Here is a 20,843-nt window from a genome sequence, read left to right as displayed (position 1 = left end):
AAGCATTTAAAGATCAATTTTGACAAATTTATCAAATCTCGAAATTATCAATCATATTGTAGTTAAAAATTTATAAAATCGTTCAACTTTTATATCTAAGGATTGAAAATTTAAAACAAGATTCCACGTAAATATTTAATTCTGTTACCAAAAATTCTAAGAAATACATAAGCACAGTTTATTTTTATAGTCATTTTAAGTTCAAATTTGGACGAAATTACATATTAAAAAACCTGGAATAACTATTTTAGTTATTTTGTTGTGATTGTATAATATTATTTGTGGGTACTTGAAACTTCTAAAGTATACTATTATAGTATTATATATCTATGATAGCACTACGGTCTGTTGTTGATGTATAACGCGTTACCTAATGGATATTGTGATATGATTAATTTTAAAATTATTAATAATACTATAGATAGGTATACCTATAATATGTATGTCTAATATCTAGACTGACAAACCGTCTCCGCTCAGAATTGTTTTTCTTATACAGTGATATTATATCATTGAATTCAAATTTAATACTATCCATTATACAATGACCCACTTGTAACCTACTGTACAGCAGAGCGACATCCACTTACCCACCTTTTATATTTTTAAATCTAAGATTTGAAAATGTATTACAAGATTCCTTATAAGTTTGTCTACCTTTATCAAAAAAAAAAAAATGTCTACAAACAAATCAAATTAAATTTTTATGAGCGTTTGAAATTCATATTTTTACAATATTGGATATTTACTCGATTTCTCATGGAACGGTTTTGTTATTTTATTGTTATTCAAAAACGAATTACAGTAGATGAAAATTTTACTGAATGTTCATATTTTAATTTTCTGTAAACCATAAAATGTTGAAAATATTTTGACTCTTTTTGATGTCAGTTTTCAGTTTTTTTATTTTTTTTTTCCTATTAATATTAATACATTTTTATTTGTTTGGTAAAAAAGTGTGAAAATTGAATGCAATACTCCTGACATTTTCTTACAATAGCAGTTGAAAAATATAAAAAGTACATAGGCACATTTTTTTTCATAAGCACTTAAACTTCAACTTTTAACAAAATTTTTCAAATTTCAAATTTTATAATTATTTTGTAGATAGTTTATATAATATATATAAATTACTTTATTTACAATAATATCATTAATTAAACCTAGTAATATGCTGATTGACCGCTTTAAAAAAACAATAGTTTTATAAATATTAATAGTGGGTAGGTACTTGAAACTTATTATTATTATTTACAATTAGTATGATATTAATATACAAATAATATTAATTCAACTTACCAGCTAGTGGCTACCGTATTAATAATGACAATATAAATATTATATAAAATATCCTAGGCTGACAAGTGTCAGCGTCTCCGATCAGAATCGTTTTTCGTATACAACGATATTATATTATTGAATTAAAATGTAATACCGTCCATTACAGTGACCCACTTGTAACCTACTGTACAGTAGAGTGACAACCACTTATCTGATTTTTTTAAATAGTGAAGTTTTGTGCTATTGTACTTGTAAGTTGTAACACGATGGCGATCAATATTAAAAAAGGAATTATGCTTACAGACATTGTGACAATCCACAATCATATTACTTATTAATCATTATAAGCGGGAAAAAATATTATTTTATTAGTTTATGTGAAATTCCCAATAGTTTTCAAAAGCGCCGGGAAAAACAACATAAAAATTAAGGTTAGAATCATTTTTCTTATACAATTATATTATATCATTGAATTCTAATTTAACACCATCCATTATAGTGACCAACTTGTAAATTTCTGTACAGCAGAGCGACAACCACTTGCCCGACTTTTTTATGTTGTTTTTCCCGGCGGTTTTGAAAACTATTGGGAATTTTACATCCCCAATGCACCAACAATATTCACTTTCCCTTCGAACAAGATACTAAAGTAGAAAATCGAAGCATTATTTCGACTACTCATCTTGTACAAAGACACATAAATAAAAAAAAAATTAAAAAAGGTGGGTAAATGGATGTCGCCCTGCTGTACAGTCAAGCCCGGATTAAGGATCCATTGGGCCCCGGGGTACCATACACTTAATGGGCCCATTTTGACTTAAGCTTAAAATAATTGTATCATTACATATTAACGACTTTATATTATTGTATAATTTTTTACTATACAAAAAATATACAGGAAGTATTTTATGTCATTGTACGCAGCTTTTTTTAAAAATTATGGATCGATGATATTTGAATTTCGTTAAGACAATAAAATATGTGTTTCTCTATTTGTAACAAGAAATTTTTTTATAACATTTTCAAAATTTTGAAACACGCAGTTGTACCAATAATAAAATCGACTTTAATTTTTCAAATGGTAACCATTATATTTTTTTATGGATTCTAGTAAAGCTTTTTTTCTGGACATTTTGACAGTTAAAATGATCAATTTTTGGTCCACTAGGTTATTAACTATGGTCCTCTAAATTTTAGTATAATATGGATTAATAATTTTAACTGAAATACCTAATTTATAAGAGCTGAATATTTTTGTCTTATACCTATCTTTAAACCTTTTTATATACTTAAATAATTAAGTCGGTAATCTAAAATGCTCGAAAAAAAAAAACAAACAAACGAAATTGTTGTCAAAAAAAGTTTATTATTTATAGTAATTTTTCGTGATATATAATTAAGGACAATTTTATTTTATAATTTTATTATTAATAATAATTTACCCACATACCTACCTATTTACATAATTTTTTTTTAACTGTATTGGACGTGTTAAAAAAATATATTTTGGGAATAAATATGGGCCCCCAAAATCAATGGGACCCGGGACTGTTCCCCCTTACCCCCCTTAATCCGGGCTTGTTTACAGAAGGTTATAAGTGGGTCACTGTATAATAAAAAAAACACACATCATTGTAAAATCAATACATTCATCGTTCCACTCAGAATCTAAAATTGAAAATTGTATAATTCATATTACTTACATTACAGTATTTTTAATATTTTTAAACTGATATTGTAACCATTTAAGAGGAGTCTTGTGTTATGTTTTCAAGCTTTTGACCCAACGAATAAAATATTGTTGACATTTTTGGAAAAAAACTAAAAAAAAATTGAAAATTGAAAATGTCCGTTAACAACTTAAAACAAGTCAAAATATTTTAAAAATATTATCAAGTGTAGAAAATGATAAAATAAACATAATATGGTGTAAATTCAAGTATAGTTACGGTTTTTCGTTTTTAAATTGCAACAAAATAAGAAAATCACTCTATGAGAAAACGAGTTAATATCCTATATGTTCAAAAAATATGAACTTTAAACGTTTATAAAAATTTAATTTAAACCTTTAAGTTAAATTTAGTCGAAAGGTAGACAAATTTATGAAGAATCTTATATTACATTTTCAAACCTTAGGTAATATAAAATTAAAATTGTTATGCATTTTTAATTCAAAATTATATATTTGCAAATTTTCGTTATTTTACCGAATTTTATCAAAATTAAAATTTCAAACGCTCATAAGAAACTATTTGTGATTTACGCTTAACTTTTTTTTTAATTTTCACTAACAAAAAGTTACGAGTACTTTGTATTACATTTTCAAATTCTTCGACCAAACGAACATTTTTATCATAATTAATTTAAAAAAAGCTTAAAAAACTAATAATAATTGACATTTTCATATGCCTATAAATGGCTCAATATGAGTCAAAATATTTTGAAAATTTTACGGTGCATAGAAAATATTAATATAAACGTTCAATAAAAACGTTGTGTACCTATCTACAACTTACAATAATTTTTTTTTAAGTTAAATAAAAAATCGATTTTGCGTAAAATTTCCCGTTTCCACTTTCCCGCCGGAAAAGATATTGAAATAAAAAATTGAAGCATTATTTCGATTTCTTATAGCGTACATAGGCAACAACAAAAATAAAACACACATCATTGTAAAATCAATAATTTCATCGTTCCACTCACACTCTAAAATACAGAATTATGAAAATAATTCGGGCTTCAAGAGCTGATAGTGTGGCGTCGTGTACTTCATAATGTCATACACACATGAAATACGAATGACATTCAAACAATATCTTACATAATAAATTACTGTTCGATAAGAAAATATAATGGCAGTTAGAAGAACCTTCCCAAAATTATAATATAAAGATGAGACGATTAGGATTAACGCTCGTTCCCTCTCACTAAAAATCTTATACTCTCAAAGAACAATTAATTTACTACTTTTAAAACTAAACTACTAATATATAAAACGTTTCTAAAAACAAATATGGAAGTATGGGATTCAACTTTGGGGATTGGCTAAGAAATAAAATTTAAACAAAATCCAAGCCTTCCAAAATATCCAAGGGCAACCGCAGGGGGAGGAAAGAGTGGCCATTGTCCCATCTGGAAATTCTTATCTGCATGTAGGTACCTACATACTTGTATTTCAATAGGGCGTGGATTTGTATGTAATAAAAAAAGTCAACATATATAAATATTTATGTTCTTTTTTTTGCCAAAATATGTACTAATTAAATACATAGAATATTTTACAAACTCAATTATTTAATTTCATTTAATTTTTAATTATTTACCAATAATTGTATACGAAAGTCTAAATGTACTTATTGCAGATATTATATCCATATTATAGGTTTATTATATATATTTTTAAAATTGTAATTATTATCAATGATTATTCATCTAATCATCTTCAATGTTGTCTTCGCTTGGAAACAATTGGATACAATGTACATATTATGGTCTCAAAATTGATTTGTAGTGGCTGAAGGAACGTTCAACTTTGACCGAGGATAATGAAGAGTATTTCATACTTGATATATATATTTATATATCAGATGGTTTTAATTCAATAACTATTGATGTATTTTCATTTTTATTCAGAATAATATCTCTAATAGTTTTAATTTTGTGTAAAGCAACGTTTTTAGCGAGTACCTATGTAGTTTCTTATTATTACTCCGGATACTCCTTGAACTTCATTTAATTTGTTCGCTGCATTTTCGCAAGACTTTCAATTATTGTTAGGTTTGATATTTCTAATTTTTTTATTACTTTAACTAAGAAACAACAATTTTTGGAAATAATATAGGCTAAACGATTATTCAGGCTATTATTTTGCATAATATCAGTAGCTTTTGTAATAGCAATTTCGCAGTATCTGAATCAAGATTTGAAATAACTTCTTTAATTTTTTCGAAATTGTTATAATAGTATTTATTCGTCTATTGCTAAAATTTTGTTGGAATTTTTCTAGTTTTAAGACTATACGAAGGAGCATCCGTTAAATACAAAATACCATTTCCGTACTTTACGCCCTGTGGCCATAGCAAAGCCATTTTCATTAAAAACTCTTGCAATTATTGTTTGATGATTGCACTTAATATATAAATATCATTATAATTTATATTAGATTATAATTTATAAATAATTTTCATCTTGCCCCAGGTTGGATTTTATCCTGAGGGTGCTCTTGTATTTTCTACTTCATAAGATTATAAGATTACAAAGATTACAAATTCTCCGCCCTTTATCTCTAACCTGACCCTCTATAAAGACCTTTTCATTAAAAAAATCAAGGAAGAGGCGTAGCAATCTTTCATAAACGTTTCTCTGTCTATTTGAAATTCACCCCCACCTCCATCAGACTAGAATATATCCGCCACAGTATTATAGGTGTACACTGTACCCATATGGCAATACATATTTTTTATTGGGACACTTATGTTAAGCGGTTTAATATCCATCGACAAATAATTTCATATTGACATATCCTATAAACTTCCACTTAACTTCCCAGACACTCATCTAACTTTCTAGACTTTCAATAAACTTTTGAATATTTGTACGCCGTTCTAGAGTCAATAACTCTTGTCTGAAATTGTAAAATAACTATACGAAGATTTTTGAAAAACATATAAACACGACACCACGTTAAAATAGTTTTCTTCACGAAACAAGAATTACTATTAAACATTTTATAAATGTGGAATGAGCTAGAATTCAATCGATTATGCTCATATAAATGTATTTAAGTATACAAATGTCAAGTTTAGGCATTAAATAGTTTAAATAGCTTAAATTTAATAGAATCCCACAAAAATAATGACGACGATCAGTAAATTCTACTCTTTACTTATTATTATAGTTAATTATACAGGGTGTTTCTGAAATGGATGAGGAAACTAGTATATGCGTACTCAGTGTGATGACCCAATGACGATTTTTTTGAAATTTTTTTTCTACCTTCAAAATCTGGGTTTTTCAATTTATTTTTAGAACATTATCTTAAATGTAAAAATAAATACTCAAGTTGTATTTTTTGTAAAATTCTCATACGAATCGAGGTGTCACATCATTTTTGAGCTTGTCACGCGGTTTTCACGCTCGAACCGCCGACTAAAAAAAAATGGTGTGACACATCGATTTGTATGAGAAAACTACAAGATAAACAGTGGTGATAGTTATTTGTTGAAATTTAACATACACGATTAATTAACACATTGTTTTACATTGTCAACTACTAAAAATGATAAATAATAATATAAGTAGGGTTAACAGAGTTTTAAATGATCGAATTTACTGACATACATTTAAGTTAGGTATGTGTTTTAAATGTACAGGTAATAAAATATGGTCACTTTGATCTGTAATAATAATAATTAATAATAATAATAATAATATAATTAAATACAACATTGTATTTGGTACTAATAAATAATAATTAATAAGTAAATCGTTCTTATAGAAATATAAACACCGATATTTAGAAAATTTGACTTCGGCGGCAATAGACAAAATGTTGCTAAAAATCTTTACCTTCCCAAAAATAAATGTTTAATACTACTTAATGTTTTACGTTAAATACAAGTATTTATTTTAAATTACCTGTGAATCTTTTAACGATAACTTGTCAGCCAATCGCTTTCTATCCGGTTTGCTGATATACTTTTGCACCTGAAACCGACGTTCCAAACCCTTCCGTTGCGCGTCAGAGAACACGGCCCGTCGCATCATGCCCCTCCGTGGTTTCCCCCTGTTATTTCCACCAACCACTACACCATTCATTACGTTTAAGGTGTTGTTGTTGGTGCTCATCAATAGCATGGTTGTTGCTGATGGATGATGCTGATGATGGTGCAACGGCGTAATTCTATGATGATGTGCAGTCGTTCCGGTTAAATGTACAGATCCTCCTCCGTTTGCACTGGATCCCCCATTATAAGGCCACGTGGTGGAAGATGAAAAAGGCGACGGAGGAACGGAAGCCAGGGAGTTCGATGTTCCGTTATTGGAGCTAGATACTCCATTTGATCGGGATTGCATCATGAGGATTTCATGATGAGTGTGAGGATGTTGATGAGCTAAATGATGGCGGTAATTGTACTGAGGGTGTACTATGGGGAACCTGTTTGTTCCAGCGCCATTTGGTCGTCCTGGACCTAAACATTTTTTGGGAAAAAAATATTTATTACCAGTATAAAATGTATTTGTATTATTGACGATTATTTAGTAAATATATAGGTACTTTCCAAAGGCCAAAAGTATCAATTTAGCCTGTAAAGTTGTCATTACTAACTAAGTACATCTAAAAAATGTATACCTAACTTTAAATCCAATATATTTTAGAAGTAAGAAATTCAAAATATTGAATCATATAATCTACATTTTATTTTTATAGAAGTACCTATAAGCGTCACAAAAAATCAATGGCTGTTCAATTGTATTGGCAGCAGTAGTAATTGGTTTTACGTATTTTTTTCGTGTATATTAAATATATATATTACATATTTACACATAAATATAATTTAAAGAGTTCGAAAAAATGTCAAGTACCTTTTTACAAATCAATGAGTAGGTACCTTGTAAGGCGAATTTAATGTGTTAAATGAAACTATATGTAAAGCTAACCTTATAACCTACTATATGGTAATATAAATCGTTTGTATTTATTTATATTTTTTTTGAATTAATTAATGTGTACATAATGTTTTGCTTTTTAAATGTAAGTGTAAATGTATATAACGACAAGCAGCTTGGGAGAGCGAATGGACTGCAAGCTTGCAATTCTACATTTTCCGAAATATTGCCATTGTTTAACCCGACTAGTCAGTGTATAAATAAATAATAATAAATAACCGCAGAGACGGTGTTAATAATAATATAAGCAGCCACAGCTGTTACCTTCTCATCTTATTATGATTATTACTGCGTTACGTCGACGCCACATTGCAGCAAAGAGCAGGGCGACAATATTCGCGCCGCCAACAGCACGTGTTGCAATAATAATAATAATAATAATAATAATAATAATTTTTATCCTTAAAATAATTCAAGTGTTATACGCATTTTAGTCACGGACCTATGATATTATGCCGGCCAGCAGAATGTTACACAGCTATCGTCTACGTTATAGTAGATGATTTTTAATTATTTATTATTATTATTTTTTATTATTGTATAAAGAAGGGGACGACGAAATATATATACTATATTATATTATATAAAAAAAAAACAGAAATGCAATCCGGTGCAACAGACGCTAATAACGACAACAACACTAATCGGTGGGCAGTGTGTGCAACTGACTTCAATAGTAAGAAGAATACGGCAGAAGGGTCCCTTTTTTGCGGCTGCATTGGATTATTAAATATATTATAATAAGTGAGTGGAAAAGAGAGATGGGAACAAGGGTAGTGCTGAGGGTAGTGTGTAGCGCGTGCGTTTGACAGGTTCGCCCAGGGGTTGGCGGTGGCGAATGAGTTTGCTGGCGGAACTGGGGAGGTGTATTAGAACAACAGCGATGTGGAGTGAGGGGTTGGTTGGAATCACAGCACTCGATTACACTGCGCCGGGACGGGGTGAAGTCGGTTATTTCTCTTGTTCGCGCATTCTATATTATTTTCCTTATTTTTCCATTCTTCTCAAATTCGTCTCTATATTTATTATACTCTCTTATACAGCTCCCAAGTTCTCGTTATAATTTTATTGATTATTATTATTTTTTATTTTTTGCTTTTATAATAGGCAGGTACCTAATCGTATGCGTATATATGGTATATAATATATATGTTATATATGTATTCACAATATATTAAATAGAACAAATATGAAATAATAAATAATACACGGCGATTAGACCAACGATTATGGTCGTTTAAAATGCAATGTAATAATAAAATATATTATATGATTATACGAATTGCTGTTAGTTGGTGCATATTATACTGTTGTGTTGCTGCATGTGCTGCCGATGACATTTCAGTCGAACGGAGGCCGGCGGCACGTGTCGGCCAGTCGCTGTAGAACGCGACTGTACGAGTTTATGTTTACGACGTACGCGAATGCTTTTAACGATCTATTTTAACGCGTGGTATCATTCGTCAAAAACATATCCACGTAGATCGCATATTGCTAGTCTGTTTTTGATTTACGGTGCTCAAACTTTATAATAACGATATAAGTAATGAAATAATTATATATTTATATATGTATATCATAGCCGTAAATACGGTAGTAAGGGGTAATTATAAGAGAAATTATTATTGTTAGCAACTGTGCAACATTCACTTACCCCCTCAACGAACTCTCTAGACAAACGATTATTTTATAATTAATGATTATTGTACCTACGCGGTTTATGTTTTTTGGCACCTTCGAAAGGATCGCACCATTTGAGAAAAACATTTTTCCGGGTCAACGGGAAATTATATTATTATTAGTTTTTGTTTTTGTTTTTTTTTTCTAAAGTTATGGTAACAAACTAACAGAAACAACAAACTTTCTGTAATAGGTACACTACTACCAATACCACCATCATCGCTGTACTTTATATAATATATTATATGATATACTATACATCATTAACGGTGAAGATTACAAATTACTTTAAACAAGATTTAAGTAATTAATCATTTTATACGGCCTGACGTTGGCCCAGCAGCAGCTATAATATATTATGATATAATTTATGTATATGTTATTAATATAGGTATAATTATTATAGTAAGTAATTACGTCCAAATGGTGACTATAATATACAATAATTAATCTCTATAAGAAATTATGTTAATATGGTATAATTACCGGGATTAGTAGAAGATGAAGTTGACGTGTTCGACAGTGCGGTGGAATTGCAGACACTTGAGCCGCCGCCGCCAGCACTCTCGTTGGCGTTGTTCGTCAGACCGCCGCCGCTGCTCGATGGACCGTTGGACGCCAAATTTGCGGCGGCAATCGGCAGCAATGCGGAGTTGTGAAGATTCCCGTTGGAGCCCACATTGGGATTCGCGGCGTTGGCGGGCCTGCGTGCGATGGGCTTGGCAATGGTCCGGAGAGGTTGTGCAGGCTGTGGAGCAGTGGTCACTGTGCTGGTGACGTCCGTCAAGAAAGTGCAAGTGGGTGGTGTGTTCGACGCGGCGGCTGGCAGACAAGACGGCGGAGGTGTCGGCGACGGACTGCAGGTTACCGCGTGTACTCGGTTTTGGTGTAATTGCTGCTGTTGCTGCTGCTGCTGCTGCTGTTGTTGTTGTTGGTGATGGTGGAGAGCAGCGACTGAAGCGAGATGATGGTGATGGTAAAACATTGGACCTAAAAATAAGAATAATAACTATCATAGTAGAAAATCTACTTTTTTTTAAAAAAAACTCATGCGTAGGTACCTAATATTATCCAGCCTTAATGGAATATCAATAAACACAAACCTATACCTAAGGGCCGGTTGCACCGTTTCTGATTAAAGTTAACCGGAGTTTAATCGGCCGAATTTGCCCGGTTAAATATCTGTTATCAGCTGATTAAGCTTAATCGAAGTTTAACCGTAGACGGTGCAACTGGCCCTAAGTATTCAAAGTATAATTTCAAGAGGTCCAGGGTCAGTACTATTATTGGATGTCACTTGTTGACTGTTGTGCAATAATTATTATTGTGATATTATATGGATATTATATCCACCATAGGGCATAGATAATATAAATTATGATGGATAGGCCATCATTCAGCCTCATCCAATCGTTCCCGAATGATGAGCTATGAGGTATAATATATTGTTTATACCATGAACAATTCATTTTTTATTTTAAAAAAAATTATAAATTAATTAAAATTAATAATTATTGTACTTTTATAATATTGGTAACAATAATGTCAATATACTTCTGTTCAAACTTCAAAATGTCAAATAGTCCAGTAGTTCAAAATTCAAACAGCAAGTAATAAATATTATTTATTCGATAACAATGATAAGTACAATAGAAACGTAGAAATGGTTACATTAAAATGGTTACCTGTTGGCTGTTAGGTACTACTACTTACTAATAACAATGGTATATAGGTACCTACCGAAACTTCGGGAACGCTGCTCCTTGGGTGTTTAGTATAGGGATTGCCAATAGTACTATCTTTGGGATATATTAGTTTGGGCAAAAATAATTTAATCAAGTAGGTACTACCGCATATCTATGTATTATCGCAGCTAGGTACCGCTATTTATATTTATTTCCGATAAAAGCTATTCTGTTATTGCAACTACCACAAGTTATAACACTGTGTTAAATTATTTAAAGGAATTTTGTAATCTATAAAACAAAATTAAGTGTAAAGCACATAAAAGCGATCAGTGGCAGATTTAGGGTGGGAGCTTGAGGGTTGGAGCATATTGAATTTTTTTTTTATTATAGTTTTTATTATTATTATATTAGTTATCACTTATCAATTATCACGTAGAACTAAATCACGGTTTAAGATATAGGTATGTCTTAAACCGTGAACTAAATTCATTAATTGTAGACTACAGATGTAGACTACCAACTGCCAACAAATAGGTTAAATTTGTTTTTAACCACAAGTTAAAAGATATTGGGTCCTTATTATCATCATAGTACCCACCATCAAAAATTCCTAGATTCACCGCTGAAAGCCATGTACGACTGCCACCAAATCAATTCCCAGGAACACACATTGTTGCCTTGAAAATATGGAATTTACTATGAAAAGAAAATGTTCGTGACTCTTCCGCATAGATTATTGATGTGGGTGCACATATGCATGTGGGTCATGAATCCAAATTATACGTTTTAAAAACAAGTATTTTAGAAATACTATGAAAAATCTTGTAAAAAATAGTAAATACGTATAGGTATTTACCTATAACTTACCTATCTTACAAATAACAAAATTGTCCAAAAATAATATAACACAGTGTTAATTTTGTGGTGATCGCAATAACAGAATTATTGAGTTTATGACATTTACAGTGAAATTAAGGGGGATTAATAAAGTTTTGTATACATATATTTAACGTTTTTGTTGTTAAGTATGAACAGCGTTGTTAAAAAAAATACGAATAACCGATAGTTCAAGTTTTTAAAGGTAATAGGTATCTATAATTTAAAATTGATACATTTAAATAAATGTACATGCATTGAAATTTTAATACTATTGAGTATTGGATGATGAAGATGTTACATGTTGTTGATGTTAAGAACGAATGTTTGTCTACGAAAAAAACTAGTTGGTGAAACTAATCATATACTCCATATACCAAAATTCAATCATTTTTGATATAACTATGTCATATAAAAGTATGAAATTTCAATACGATCACTGTTTGTAGCCTGTATAGGTATAGAAAAAATAAAAATTGAAGACTGTAATATTAAGCACCTCTATACATACTAAATAATATAGGTAGATATAACATATCAAAACAAAAATAATTGTATACAAGATTTATTTATCTTGGTTGTAAAGTTGTAAAAATGTAAATGACTAAGGGAAGCAAATTTATTATTTTAAACGAGCTAATTGTTCTTTGGAAAAATACCTATAGCTAACAGAGATATTAATATTAGATATTAATAAGATATAAGATATTAATATATGTAAATACTGTAAAAATGTATACAATTTAAAACAATCAAAAAAGCTATCTCTAAACTTTAAAGTATATTACAACTCTTTGACTTTGAGATTTTTAACTGTTCTTACACTACCAATAGTTAAATACCACGCTATATTACATAAGCAAACTTTCGATTATACAGTAGATTAACAGCAGGTTATTTCCAGTGATTGATTTCCAAATTTTGCAGGGTGAATTTTATCATACCTAATAACTAATAGTTAACATAATTTTTTATCAAAAAAAAAAGAGCTTTGTATACTTTGTAAAACTTTTTAAATTATTCAAATAATGAGAACCTGTTTTCAAATTCTAATAATTTACGTACCTATACTCTATAGTCTATAGTCTATAGTATCTAGTATCAACCTACGTATATAAAACATTTGATCACTTTTTTTCTTTAATTAACAAATAGTATAAAGTAATTTAGCCGGGTTATGTTTGTCTAATGTGTATCATACGCCCAATTAGTGCACAACATAACAAATAAGATATTTGTGGAGTGTAGATTCTGCAGGGTCAATATTAAAGTAAATTGTCTTATACTATCAAAATGAAATAAGAGAATATTATTTGTGACGTTTATACTTGATATATGAGTATATACCTAACATATATTATGTAGATATATAATATATATTGTATATTGTATTTAATATATGACATTCGATAACAAAATAATTTCAGGAAATAAACCTTGCACAGATTACATAGCCTGATAGCCATCATATGGAAAACTTAATATTCGAAAACTAACATATTGAAAACATTTAATGATATAATTATAATTGATAATCACGAATAATGTTCTTATTTTAAATTCTGAGCGGAATGATGTTGAATTGGAATTCGATGTTTTACAATAATGTGTGAATTGTGTTTGTTAATTTATAATTTTGCTTTCTTTTCACAGAACATTTTTTTCAATATTCTGCTTTAAGGGTGGTTTGGTAGACAATTGTATCTAATTAATACTGTGGTGTTTCTTAATTATAAAAAATCAGCCGGAAAGGATTTGAAAGAATGAATTTTGATTTTTTTTATCGTAATAATTATTTAGAAATTAATAATTATAGAGATTCGATATTTTCACAAAATATTAATTTCAACATTTTCTAGACACTTTTTTTATTAGTAGGTGTTTTTGAAAAATATTGACTATATTAAAAGTTGAGATTTTCAGGTTTTTTTATTTATGTTAATAAAATCAATATGATTCTTTTATAAAATTATTGAAATTTTCGTACAAAGTTCCTCAAAAGTAGCGCTTATATCAATTAAAAAATATTGAAAGGCCCTTCTCTTTTGATGAGCGCTCAAAGTTCGAATGTTTAAAAAATTGTATATTTCAAATTTTAAACAAAAAATTATGATTTTTTATAAATTCTGATTTATGATTGAACATAATAATATATGATGCTAAAATTGTATACGTTTAATTTAATTTTCTTTTGGATTCTGAGCGAAGCGATAAATATATGATTTTACAATGATGTATGTTTTTTAATTATTTTTTTTTGTCTATCGTCACGTTTGGATAACTGTTTGTAAACAGTAAAACTACTTTGACAAATGTATCAAACTTAAAATTTAAAAATTATTTTGTAGTTAAAAGTTTATAAAATGTTCAACTTTTATACCTAATATGCACATGTAATTATATAAATATCTTACATTCTATACCTACATAATTAATATTATAATATGTATTATTTATAAGTACCTACCGACTGTATTCATTTAGGTAGGTATATTATTTAGTCTAACATTTTTCTAGAATAAATGAATAATACACAAGAAATAATTGTGTACCTTAACATTAAATACACATATTTTATAGACCTATGACATATAAATAAAAATGTCAGTGAATCGTATTTCATTTTCCTAGTGTTTACTTTATAATAACCGTGGTGTTTCGTGTCACTCCTGTGTAACTCTATACAAAGATCGATTGACTAACAGCACATATATAGGTATATAATATAGTCAGCTAAATCGAATTTTAAACATTTTGTATAAATAGTTTTATGTTACTATTAGTACTAAAGCGCTTCAATAGCAATATTTCAGCTGCGTTTGTGTTATATTGTTATGTTACATTTTGTTCCAAGTAAAATAATCGATTGTACATTGTGTACATAATATTATGAACGAATATATGACGTACATTAATGTAAACAGAGAAGTGTTAATAGAGTTATAGTCGGATGTGCAGTGTTTACTATTATATTATATCTTATTATCTGTATCTATATCATTGACGAAAAATCGTAATAAATAAAGATCGTGACATTTATTAAAAATATTTAAGTTTTAAACGAAAATAAAAAATTAGAATTTAATTTGAAATATAAATTATAACTAGGGTTCGGATTTGGATGAAAATGCTTTTTTTAGGATAACAATAGAACAATAATTTTTAAATTAAAATAAGTTTCATTTAATTTCTAAGATAATGTGTGAACTTTTTTTTGCCTTTTTTACTTTTTCTTTTTTTTTTAATTTGTATGTGTTCAAATATCAACTGACCTAATAGTTTTCTATATGTATGAACGGAATAAATCGCTAAAAGCTTGGTGAAGACGACGCAATATCGATGTAATGTTTAAAATTAGTTTTAATGGGATTTATTATTGTCGATATCAATAAAGTATTTGGTATGGCAAGTTAATTTATTGTTTTTGTACATGGTAGTTAGTTTTTTTTTTAATACAAACTAAATAAATTAATTGAAATCTATTACATTTTTTAGTTAATTTTGTAATTACTTTTGTATATAAATTAAATGATTTTTTTTTGGAATTTTTTCACATTTTAAAAGTTTTTTTATTGGTTATATTGCTTTAAAATCCGAACCCTAGTTATAACTTATAAGTAATAATTATCATCCGTTTTTTAACTAACGGTTTTGCATCTAAATTCTAATTCGTACATACATACATATTACTATGAATATGTGTGTTACAATAATAATAATAATAATAATAATTGTTACAGTTGTTGTAATAAGATATTTTTATTATTATGTATAGAGTGAGATAAATGTGCAAAAAGGGCTGTGAATGACAGCACTAAACGGTTAATGCTATAAATTTAAGAACACGCCGCGTTCTACCCTGTCGAGAAATAAGGAAAAAATGAAAGTTATAGCAAAGGAAAAAAGAGAAGATCGAACGGCAGTCCCGCCCATTATCATCATAATAATAATATATACTTCAATATCATTACACGCAAAGTCCCATTATAATGTTAAGCATTTATATACGTATTTATTTATAGTATGAAATATGAAGCCGCTTTGACGTGGTAATTAACTATATTACCTATATATATATGATTGTATGTACCAATTACGTTATTTCTACCTATACAATATGAAAAAATGTACAAAATAAATGTACTCCGTTATATATATATTATATATATATTGTTTAGTATTTTATATCTAAATGTCTTCCTAATAACATACACTTTATATACCTATACCAATATTAATAAAATTATAATTATAAGTCATAATTATATAAATCATTCAATATGTCAATACCACAGCTTAATAATAATATTCTGTTTTGCAAACGACGAATTCGTTGCACGCAGCTTTTACTATTACCTATATTATTTATCCGATTTACCGAATCGTTCTTATTAGTTATTACTTTATTAGTAATCACTCATGTTGTAAAAAATTATACAGTTATATTTATTCGTTTGTTATGATACTATCGTACTACTTTATATAGTTTGTTATTATTCAAATTCAACATTCGACTTACCAGAAGGTGATGACGCGGAAGCCGCCGCGGCCGCGGCTGTAATTCGCAAAAAAGCAGCAGAAGCCAAATGTTGGCTGTGCTGTTGACCAGTGTCATAAATATTTTGTTGATGTGGCATCATTTTTCCACTGTACCCGAAACCACTGGACCCGTTGCTCCCGTTGCTTCCGGTACTGCAGTTGCTACTAGTACTATTGCTTCGTCCATTTGAACATCCTCCGCCACTGAGAATGGCGTTTACGCTGAAGTTTAACGACGGCACAGGCATGGTTGACGTTGAAGTAGGTGTTTGGGTTGACGTTTGTAGCAAGGATTGTTGATGATGATTCATAGCTGTGGATAGGTATATTGAAATAGGCGGTGGTTGGGTTTGCATTGATTGCATTTGTGAATCTTCCGCCGATACTTTTGGTGATGCTGATTCTTTATCAGCTGTTAACATTAATGCCAATGCGTTAGTTGATTTACAAAATAAACAAACAATAATCGGTCTTAAAAATTAAACGTTTGTTGTATAAACGCCTACCATTACGAAAATCGTATAGGCACCTAAATATTATTTACTAAACATTTTTATTTTTATAATAAAACCAATGAGGATTAAAATTAAAGTAATTTTATAATTATTCTTGGGATACCTGTATACAAAATTAAGTTATTTCTGTATGGTTAAATCTACAAAGTAATGTGGTAAAAATAGTTCAAAATAAATTATAATTGGAATAATATTATTGTAATCTATATACATAGAGAGCTGTAATAAATCCGACTAACTGAATACCTATACTACTAATAGCAATAAGTTTACTTTACTTGCCAGATAATCTAGCTATTTGTGTAATAAAATTAAGGAAACTGTATTGATTTTCAAATGTATCCGATTTACTTATTGTTAATTTTTATCTAAAATAAAATGTTAAATTAATATTATTACCTCGTATAATTTATAATTAAATAATGTTTTTTAGCTGTAACATTCATCAAACAGTTACCTACGTAATTTATAAATCTACGTTTTAAATTATGTAGGTATCAGTAATAGATAACTAGGTAGTATTGTTTTATAGAAAACAAATCTATTTGTATGAATCTTTAAAACATAAATAATATTTAAAACTTACTTGTATCCAAACCAACAATATGATTATACATTTATCTTAATTTTTTTTTTTGTTATTTTAATCTAATTTACTAAATTGGTAGGTACCTACATGTTGATATATAGATTATATATAGATATAAAGATTTATATAGAGTATATAAAAAAATAATTGTGTATAAAACCTATATTATGATTACTTTAAACTTAAATTTGTTAATTGTTTTACTAATTGTGAAATAACAAATGTTGGTATTAACCATACAAAAAAAAATTATAAAATTCTAGATTGTTATTGATTCTCTTACTTTCTCTTTTTTCAATATCACTATCGCCGCTAGCATTAGTGCTGCTGCTTTCTGTGGTCTTAGATGTTCTCCTTCTAAAAGGAATAGTGCATTTACGTCTCTTAATTCTGTAGTGTTCTGCATCGTACATTCCATTAACATCGTCTTCTTTTTCTTCTTTAACGTCCATTACAGGGGATGATAGTTGTATCTCTTGTGGACTACAACTTCTACTTTTGCTTTCACTGCTGCTACTATTATTACTAGTATCTTCATTGTCGTTATCTTGTTCTACTATCGGATGTGATGGGGGAGATATAGTTGTTTGCACTTCACTAGCATCACCCGAACATGATATAAGTAAATTATGTATGAGAAATGATGTAGAGGACCGTGATCGAACGCTGCTGGTACACCACCGACCATTTCCGGTAGTCCTTTGGCGTCTCTGATGCTGTTGTTGACAATCTTCGATATTATCCCCATTTTTCAATTCGTTATTCTTATTTGACGATTGATTATCAGTTGTAAATGCAGTAGAAGTAGTATTCTCCATCAAATTAGTTTTATGAAAACCAAATGTAGGAAATACTGATAAATATATCTATAGAAAATGGATTTAAATTTATTTTAGTAATGAATAAATATAAATTGAAGGTAAACCTATTTGATGATCATAGATGCTGTTACCACCGTAAGAATCGCGTGCCAATACTTTTGTTTCGCAACATTTTCACACGTATTTCACAATATAATATAATATAATATAATTATACATATTATAAAGCGGTGGCTATTATATATACAATTGTAACATAATGTAAATTAAATAAAAATAATATTTAGAAAAACCTTTTTATTTTATTTTTCCGGTATACAAGGAACATCCAACATAATCCTTAATCGCAGGATACACATTTATTCACCACACTGGAAAAATATTATCCGCACAACTGCTAACAGTAAACTCTACACTACATAATTATACACACAACAACTTGATTATTATTATTATTATTATTGTTATTATTATTAAAATTATTTTGCTTGGTATTATCAATAATGTTAAAATATTATATAGATGATAATACAACAACGGCGGCTGATTTCGCACTGATTATGACACTGGCGGTAAACGGCGGTGGTCTTCTCTCGGCCTTAATGTTTTTGGCCACCACCATCATTGTTTTTCCTCTCAGTCAACTTACTCCCGCACCCCCTGTAGGCAATAGAAGGGGATGAAGTGGATGCCACCGGGTAGAGTGAGATGAGGGATGCTGTACTGACGATAATTGTCGAGTATGGTCGGCCATTGCTGCTATTGCTCCTATGGGCGTGCCTCGAGAGAGCAGGCGTCACGCCCAGGTTACCTCCACCAAGCTGCAGTTAGCTACCCCGCGTCCCGCAACCTTCAGTGGAAAACGAACGACGATAATAGCAAGAGAAAAAATGACGGCCTTTAATAATAATAATGAGATAATACCACCGAGTGTAAATATAAGGTACCTAATCGATTTAAGGATTTGGGGTAAAAAAAACCACTTCTCTGTATAGTTTATGTATTTATTATATTATATATTACATATATCTTACAAAAACAGAAACTCGCGCCAACAATCACATTATAAATTACAATTTGATTTGAATATAGATAGGTATAGTGTTACATGATAATATAATATAATATATAAAAACTAAACAGATAAAATAGATGGATATGTTATGTTTTAAACCAAATCACCGAGAAGTAAGTACAGTTAGGAAGGTGTACATGATTGCATGTGTGAGAACTACTGTGTATATAAACGAAATTATAAACGTTGTCCTTAATTTTCAGCCTACATTATAAAATGTAGTGATTTTTTTTACACCAATATGAAAATAAGTATCTATACTATGAATTTTTTAGAAATTACAACAAGTAAAATATTTCATTGAAATAAATATTATTATAATATTTTTGAATGGAAAATTTGAGTCGACGTTCTGTCGTACATTACCCCCTCGGCTTTTCTCGAACGTCAGCTCGACTGTTGGATGGCAGTGAAAAGACCGTACATGACAGGGAAAAAAAATACGATGGGATTGCATATTAGAATAGAGATTTAGAATAGAAAACCGAGGAATATGGGGATAGAAGATTACGCTGCTGTTTTTGACGCTATGAAAAAGAGCATGGAAGGAGAAAACCGATAAACGGCAGCAAATGGCAAAAAGAGTGTCGGAGAGGTTAGGGAAAAGAGCAGTAGCTAGTGTGTGCGCATGGCGGAAATGTATATATTATATTATGTACATATAGGTACATAATATATGTGTTTATATACATTTCTATTTTATAGATATATATAACTATATAAGCGTGTCATATGTTGTTGTGTGTAAAATAGTATTTAATATTTATGTTAAACAATATGTAATAATAATAAATTACACAATATTAGGTACCTACATGCACGTGGTGATAAAAATAATTGTGTACATAATAAATGAAGACCGTGCAAGTTACTGAATAATGATTAATGATTGACCTATACATAGTTCGGAGTTCTTCATTAAAATAATATTACAAGGATTAATAATATATGCAATAGATAGGTAGACCTACAGACTGTATAATGTCCGAAAGTACTGCAGTCAATTTGTCAAAAGTGCTAAACCGTTTGATTACAGTTTCTTCTTAAAACAATTAGATTCCCAAAATCCTAAATTTTCACATTTTAAAAATGTATTTCTTCATTATCAAT

General features: G+C 29.3%; 1 protein-coding gene across 1 annotated transcript in view; it reads right to left on the bottom strand.

The window, feature by feature from the left end:
- Positions 1 to 19,810, bottom strand: part of LOC100568721 (muscle segmentation homeobox) — a 24,252-nt gene extending 4,442 nt beyond the window's left edge. The window contains exons 1-5 of the mRNA XM_016802202.2: positions 18,952 to 19,810; positions 18,121 to 18,703; positions 16,714 to 17,145; positions 10,117 to 10,620; positions 6,919 to 7,472 (exon numbers count right to left, since the gene is read on the bottom strand). Coding sequence (XP_016657691.1) covers positions 6,919 to 7,472; positions 10,117 to 10,620; positions 16,714 to 17,145; positions 18,121 to 18,655 — 2,025 coding nt within the window. The 5' untranslated portion in view covers positions 18,656 to 18,703; positions 18,952 to 19,810. The remainder of the gene's footprint in view (positions 1 to 6,918; positions 7,473 to 10,116; positions 10,621 to 16,713; positions 17,146 to 18,120; positions 18,704 to 18,951) is intronic.
- Between the last annotated feature and the right edge of the window lie 1,033 nt (positions 19,811 to 20,843).

The sequence above is a fragment of the Acyrthosiphon pisum genome, chromosome X (genome assembly GCF_005508785.2).
Source record: "Acyrthosiphon pisum isolate AL4f chromosome X, pea_aphid_22Mar2018_4r6ur, whole genome shotgun sequence".
In the NCBI taxonomy this organism is placed as follows: domain Eukaryota; kingdom Metazoa; phylum Arthropoda; class Insecta; order Hemiptera; family Aphididae; genus Acyrthosiphon; species Acyrthosiphon pisum.
The sequence above is the reverse complement of the archived record's forward strand: the minus strand, read 5'-3'. Positions and strand labels throughout refer to the sequence as shown.